The following is a 7,809-nucleotide window of genomic DNA, read 5'->3' as shown; positions in this document are numbered from 1 at the left end:
TGTGAGCAGGAAGCGCTTGTTCTCGCGCTGACTTTTGACACTCTCTTAAAGGGACAGTGCACCACTAAACTGGGGCTTAAAGGGGAATGGCATGCAACAGTCTCTTAACAATAAACAGTTGAAAAAATAATAACGGCCAAAACAGAAGGCCAAATACAATAAGACGTTCAGTACTATTCTAAGAAATCTGTATTTTTTTCATGCTAAACGGTTGGCAAATCTCCAAGCTTCAGTAGCATCCTCTGAAATCGGTATTTTTTTCTAATCAAAACGGTTGGCAAATCTCCAAGAAACAAAAAGATGCATGTCCACACACCCTTGCCACATTCAACATGGCGGCGACATTTACGTGCGACATTTCGCCAGGGTGGTATCTAGATACAGTTTGTTGTCCATTTATCTATGTCTATGGCCTTGCAGTGTTCGGTTTTCCGACACGAGCGTGTGTAAGCGAGTAGATAAGTTAGATTTAGATATTTGAGAAACAATGGAAGGTAAAACTCAGATCCAAGAAGCGATTAAAATACAAGGTGAGGTGGTTCGGAGGATGAAGTCTGAGAAGGCAAGCAAAGACCAGGTAAGCAATGTTATAATTGCGTACAAGTGAAGTGGCCTTTGATTGTACGGTTGACGGATCTTTAAAGTGGTGTGCCCATATATCACCCTGAGTGCATGGTCACGTGGAAAGAAAGGAAATAATCAGTAATCTCACACCAGTGTCAATATTGTCAGCTCGTTTTTGTTTATCGCTTTTTCCCGGAACTTGTTTATTCATGGGACAAAAACTAAACGGCGTCCATTCATTCTTATGGTTCCCATCCTTTCGGCTTTTGCCCACTTGGTAAAGAAAGGAAACAGAATAAATATTTACCAAAATTGTAACCATACGATCTCAGTACTTAAACCCTTTACATTTTTTTTATTTAAGTAGCCTCCTAATTGTATCAGACGGCTGATGCAATAGCTAACCGGTGTTCTGCCAAAATGTCCTACCCGTACGACTCGTCCTACCGGAGGCTGATTTGACAGCCTGATCTGTCAAAATGTCCTACCCGCACGAAACATCTTACCAGAGGCAAATTTGTCAGCAAAGTACTACCGTGTGCTTTCAGATTGTTTTGTTACATGCATATAGAAAATTAAAAACTATATATTTTAGTAAAATACACGTAGACGCAAGCAGGTAGGACGTCCTGACAGTTTAATTGATATATGTATATGCATAGATATGTTTACAAACAACTTTTACGAGGGAAATCAAATGAGTGCTTGAGTAATCTGCGCAACAGAAACTCACACGCATGCGCGCATGCGCACTAGGTATTGGTAGGATGTCTCGATGGATTGGAAGGAATTTCAGAACACCTGTTAGACGAGCTGCAGTAGAAGCGCAAACATACTGAAGTACGTCCATCCATCCATCCATCCGAACCACTTAAACTCACAAGGTTCGCATGATCACCAAATACACCATACACCCTTATAACCAGGCTCTGACAACGTTCCACTGCGCTATTTTCTTCCAAACGAGCCACCCTAACCTTTACTAAATAAACTATATATTATGTTAGTTTTTGCTGCAGTTGACTGTGAAACTGAGGCTTGGGGACTGTTGATACAGTTGTGTTAAACTATTCTTGTACGTTACACTGCATCTGATGCATTGCATCCAGATTTTGTACGGTGTTATAAGCAATACAATACAATACAACTATATTTATATAGCGCAATTCACAACAGTTGCACCTGTAACAAAGCGCTTTCTGTATGTGGACTGCATTAGCCCGGATACTTTGATTGACTTGGTACACTTTATGTTCTGTCCTCCTCATCTGGGGTAATGATGATGCATCATACACCGCCACCCCTAGTGATAGGGTTGCTTACCACTTTTCTCCTGTTCTTCCTGCCTGACCCTTTGGTGTCGTGCTGGCCATCCAACGGAATACATTGACCTTCCATGGAACACTTCTACCTACTGGCTCTGCATCGCTTTAACTGGCTTTTGGATTGGCTGCCATAATACCACTGGATGATGTACTCCTGAACTTTGGTTGCTACTTTTTATACGTTTTTTCCCCTCTGTTGCTGAATGAACATGTTTGCCATGCTTTCTGTTCGGACCCGCTCTTCCATCGTTGGCTTCCAACTTACACACTGTGTCCAACCTCGGTGTTCTTTGATGGGAATCACTGTGGCACAGGTATGTATTGTATGTTTGTTTTGAGCGTGCATGTGTTTGTTAATTGTATTACAATACTAGCACATCTTATTTTGTAAACCGTTAACCGCAGCTCTGACAAAGGCGCATGTTCAAAATTGTCCTATACAGATTGACAAAGAAGTTACCAAACTTCTAGAGCTGAAGGCAAAATTGGGCGGAGATGATGGAAAACATCCGTTTGTTCTTAAAACAGCTAAGGTAAGTCTGCTGTGTTGCAACTGACTTGAGATATTTTTGGATCATTGAAACCATTCCAAGGCTTTCCAAAAAATCTGCAAAAGAAGGGCTGATATTTTAAATTTTAGTCCCATATGGGATTTTTTTGGAAGATTTCAAAAAGAAAATGTTGCATTTGGAATTTGTTCTATGTATTCTACATCCGCTTTATCGTAACAAAAAAACCTAAAGAACCCTTTAATACCCACTGATTCTTCCCTTTCACTGAAGACCTGTTGCATTTGGAATTCGTTGTATGTATTCTATATCAGCTTTATCGTAACAAAAAAACCTAAAGAACCCTTTAATACCCAACGATTCTTCAGTTTCACTGAAGACCTGCAAGTATTATGCAGCGTATACGGAATGTGAAATTGAATGTATTTGATTAAATTAAAATGTTGTTATTAAATGAATATGCACAGTGTCGACAGAAGGGTCCATCACAGACAAAGGAAGTAAACATTTAAGAAAGAGGGGTCACTTGGCTATTGTATTTTAATAGCTTTTTGAAGGGCTTTTGTATAATTTTTTATCCCTAACAGCCACTCTCAATATTTTGATTAGTTGGAGTACCTCTAAAATTTTAAAATCAGACCACAGTACTTGTGTCACCCATTGTACAAGCATCGGAGAAGAAGTGCATTATCTCTTAGAATATGTCGAGCTGCCTTTGCGGCCTTATAACCCAGTCATACGACCAACCACTGTCCTCATTCATAAATTCAACGCAGAAGAGTGTGGAAGATAAGATACATGCACAAAATTGTTGCTATCTGCAAAAATCACTCTAAAAAGACTTTCTGCTTTCTTCTATTGAATAATAGAATAAACTGTGGGGTTTTGATTTCTTCCGTGGCATGTACATGATGGACATGATGTAAATGTGTTGTTTTTTTTGTCTCTTATTCAAAGTAGAACGCAAAACAAATCTCTGCATTTAAGGCATCCCTGTAAACAGTGGGATGCAGCCATGCTGTGGTATAAGACATCAGGCTTGAAATTTAGCTAACACTTGGAATACATACACATGAATAATTTATTTCACATTAACTATACAGGTAAGGCCATTTTGCAATGCCATCTACACACGCTTACACGCACACACGCGCACGCACACGCACACACTAACACGCACAGCTAAATGCTTCATACAAAGAAAGAGTAGTGGCACTACTAATGATTGGACCTTCATTTATGGTTGGTGTGTTTTGTGATAAAATATTTTGATTAGAATTTTTTTTTTTAAACGATTATGACACATGGAATGGTTGGAATCAATTAAACTTGGCAAATTGTGCTTATTTCAGGGAACGAGAGACTACAATCCTAAGCAAATGGCAATAAGAGAAAAAGTTTTTAACACCATCATCAGCTGTTTCAAACGTCATGGAGCAGAAACAATCGATACACCTGTTTTTGAACTAAAGGTCAGGATTCACGCAACCTTACACGAATGTAAATTGTTCATTTTATCTTTGAGACTTAACACTTTGTGCTTGTTATGTATGTAGGAGACTCTGACAGGAAAGTATGGTGAAGACTCGAAGCTCATCTATGACCTGAAAGACCAAGGAGGAGAGCTGCTATCCCTTAGATATGACCTCACCGTATCCTTAATGTATACATCCATCCCAGGTCATAGTCCAGGGTGCTGAGGCTTAGATGCAGTTCTATCAGGCTGTAATACCACAAAATATTCAAATTAAATGATACATTCTGTTTTTCATCAGGGTGTATCCAGCAAGCCAAATCACAGACAAGCAACTTAAGACAATGTTTTAAATCTCTCAAATATCTGTTACCACAGCAAAAATTATTTTGGCCTTAATAGCCTCACTTTCAGGTGCCATTTGCTCGTTACCTGGCAATGAACAAGATCACCAACATCAAGCGCTATCATATAGCTAAAGTCTATCGCCGTGATAACCCTGCTATGACCCGTGGACGCTATCGTGAGTTTTATCAGTGTGTAAGTCCATTTAAATTCACCTTTTTGAACTGCAGTGTTTCCCACACCATGTTAATACTTGGGCGGGCCGCCCAGGTAAACAGACGGCTGTCGTTCATTATCACCGTCAAGGAAAATGCAGACAATATTGTGTTAATCTAATGTGCCACATTCATACGCATCGCGGCCCCATTGACGACCTTGTTCTAGTTTTATAAGTGGTTTGCTGTCACTTTCATTGAATAGGCACTTCAACAATTTTGCTTTCGTTCATGATCAGCTCTAGGGAAAGTGCATCCAAAATGTGCTTTCGCTCGTACCAGTGCACTTGCAAATAACTGAACTTGTTGCGGTTTGTCGTCTTTGCAAGGAGTCAACGGAATACCTTAACATGGGTATTAAAATACACCCCGGTAGTTTTGGTTCGCAGCTTTGGGGTTAAATCGATAGCTGCCAAATACTAGTCAGCTTTTCAACTGAACCAGACACCATCTCATCACCCCACCTACTGCACATCTTTAAACCCTTGCAAAATGATCATCCGCCCAACACCCGTTGTGTAGCTCAGGCCGCGATGCGCTGCAAACTAGGCAAGAAGGGACGTAGCAACAGGACTGACTCCAACCAAACAAGCAGGTTGTGTGTGAAGTGAAGTTGAGACAGCCAATAACCTGCGTTGTCACAGCAGAGCCATTGAACAAACCCAATCAAATTGTTTCACCGGCACTGAAAATTAAAAGACAAAAAGCTGTCTCGTGAATTTCTTTTTCTGCAAGGTGCGCTGCAAAATTCCAGGTGAGCTGACATTATAACAAGCCATTTTTAAAAAACTGAAGTATTTGACAACACAGGCAAAAGCCGGCCTCGCAGAGTTTCCATTCAGAACAAAGTCTGCCAAAAGTGCAAAATCAAAACTATATACCATGTTTGTATGGTCCCAATACCATCCATCCATCCATCCATCCATCCATCCATCTTCTGTACCGCTTATACTCACTAGGGTCGCGGGGGTGCTGGAGCCTATCCCAGCTATCTTCAGGCAGTAGGCGGGGGACACCCTGAACTGGTTGCCAGCCAATTGCAGGGCACAGAGAGACGAACAACCATCCGCACTCACACTCATACCTAGGGGCAATTTAGAGTGTTCAATCGGCCTGCCATGCATGTTTTTGGAATGTGGGAGGAAACCGGAGTACCCGGGGGAAACCCACGCAGGCACGGGGAGAACATGCAAACTCCACACAGGATGGCCGGAGCCGGGATTAAACCCACGCCTGATGCTGTCTCTCACTGTGAGGCCATCGTGCTAACCAGTCGGCCACCGTGCCGCCTTGGTCCCAATACGCCAACTTAAATCATACTTAGGAAAAGTCGATCACGTCATACTTTTTATGATTATTCTTGCCACGTTCAATGAAGTGGAAGATGTTCTGCTCCATGGTCATTCAAATTCTGACCAGAGACTCAGTGTACTTCATGCTTGCAAACACTTTGTGATTTGGGATTGTGGATTAACATCTCAAACAACATGGTGTTATGTTTTAAGGAGCAGTATGTTTGTTTTTTGTTGTCTTCATCCAGTTTTATCTCTTACAATCCGATGACAGCCTTATTTTATGAATATTTTATATATATGTATGCATGTATGTATTTTTTATTTGAATAAAAGCTAAGAGCAACAAATGTGGCGTCACTGAGTAATGTGGTGACAATATTTACTTAGAAAATTCACTAGAATGCACAATGTAAAGCGGAAAACAATTATATAAAATAATAAAATTGTCTCATCCCTGCCGGCCTCCACCTACCAAAGTAGATTTTTAATCTGTGGGAAACACTGTGAATCCTTTATACTATTAACATTTTACTGATTTGCCCAATTTGGTCAATTGGAAGTTGCCTGATTTTTGCCAGAATGTGCAAATGTTTGAAAAGAAAGTTTTTTTTTTTTGTTTTTTTTTTAATCCTCTTCAATTTTTGGTACATAAGCAAAAGTGTTGAAGAGTTGTGTCACACCATAAGTACAACAATTTTGGACTCAGGTCAAATAAGAAAAAAAATGTTTTTTTTACTAGATCTGGGTAAAAAAAAAAGATCTCAAAAATGGTTGCCACAAACCTTTTTTGATCCTCTTCCTCCATTATTCCATGTAAGAGTCATTAGGCTAATCCATTGTAAATTGATCCAATAGTGACAGCCTAGTTAGCCCTCGTACTGGCAGGAGATAACACCATCAACCGTGCTGCATAGGTTCCTGCAGTATATGTCTTTGCTCGGGATGTAACAATTCTCTCAAGCTCCGATTTGATTTTCAGTTCACGATTTCGATTCGATACTTTACTAATTTAATTTTTTTTAATTGCTGCCACGCTTATCTCTGTGCGCTTGTGTGATGCTGCAGTGATCCACAAACGAAATCCGCATTGATGTTGAGTGCAAGCCTGTAAATGTTCAGTGCATTTTGAATGGAACCAAAAACTATACACTATGAAGAGTTGCACTATTATTATAAAACTACCTATAACTACTAAGAGAAATACTTGTAAACATATTTCACTTTTCTTGAGCACGTAAACATATTTCACTTTTCTTGAGCACCGATCCATTTTTTTTAATGTAGAAGTGACTGAAATCATTTGAATAAAATTGGAGAAATACACTATGCTCAAGAAAACTAAAAGCATCACTTAAATTGATTTTTAATTTTGCTTTTATTTGACCTGTTTTTCTTCTCTAGTATGCATAATATCATCTACACATTCAAAATGTAATATCTGCCTAAAAATGAGAGAGCGAAATCTCAAGCGTGATGCATAATACTCCTAAAACCCGGAAATAACGTTGCTCAGCAAAACACAATTGTTACCGAATATACACGCATAACCCATTTTTTATTCAATATTTTTAACACTGTAAATTTGTATATTTTAAGGACCTAGGTATGTTATGTTTTATTGCTGGATGTTGCCATTATTGGCTTGTGTGAATTTGTCATGTTGTACTTTGGGTGGTCAAATTTTTTACATAAACGCAACACGCAGTGTGTGGTCGTGAGTTTTCACTTGTGCTCTTGCTGTTTTGATGCCAATCACGCGTACAGTAATCCCTCGCTATATCGCGCTTCGCTGCTTCGCAGATTTTTTATTTTTACAGTTGTATTGTGCTCTGTGTAGCCGCCCCTTGGATTTCGAATAAGGACGCAGAGAGTTTCAAACAGGTGTCGATAATCTTTTATCTCTGAACAAGCATGTTCAGCATTCTGCACCGTGAAAACTACAGAACAACAGAAAAACACAAATTGTAATAGTAGTTTCACAAATAATTCACATATCAATCATGTATACGCAACGATCCTGTAACGGCAGAAATTCACTTTTCACGTAAGCTTTGTTAATCAGTGCGGGCAGTCAAAGGTCGT

General features: G+C 39.6%; 1 protein-coding gene across 2 annotated transcripts in view; it reads left to right on the top strand.

Moving 5' to 3' along the window:
• Positions 1–388: 388 nt before the first annotated feature.
• Positions 389–7,809, top strand: part of hars (histidyl-tRNA synthetase) — a 38,497-nt gene continuing 31,076 nt past the window's right edge. The window contains exons 1-6 of one of the 2 annotated variants that reach the window (XM_088293101.1): positions 409–577; positions 1,872–2,203; positions 2,333–2,422; positions 3,751–3,870; positions 3,955–4,050; positions 4,287–4,412. In XM_088293101.1, coding sequence (XP_088149227.1) covers positions 2,093–2,203; positions 2,333–2,422; positions 3,751–3,870; positions 3,955–4,050; positions 4,287–4,412 — 543 coding nt within the window. In that variant the 5' untranslated portion in view covers positions 409–577; positions 1,872–2,092. Of the gene's footprint in view, positions 578–1,871; positions 2,204–2,332; positions 2,423–3,750; positions 3,871–3,954; positions 4,051–4,286; positions 4,413–7,809 lie in introns of both variants that reach the window. The other variant, XM_088293102.1, reaches the window with a different exon arrangement.

This window comes from Idiotropiscis lumnitzeri, chromosome 4, assembly GCF_059441095.1.
Source record: "Idiotropiscis lumnitzeri isolate Australia: NSW breed Sydney's pygmy pipehorse chromosome 4, RoL_Ilum_1.0, whole genome shotgun sequence".
In the NCBI taxonomy this organism is placed as follows: domain Eukaryota; kingdom Metazoa; phylum Chordata; class Actinopteri; order Syngnathiformes; family Syngnathidae; genus Idiotropiscis; species Idiotropiscis lumnitzeri.
The sequence above is the reverse complement of the archived record's forward strand: the minus strand, read 5'-3'. Positions and strand labels throughout refer to the sequence as shown.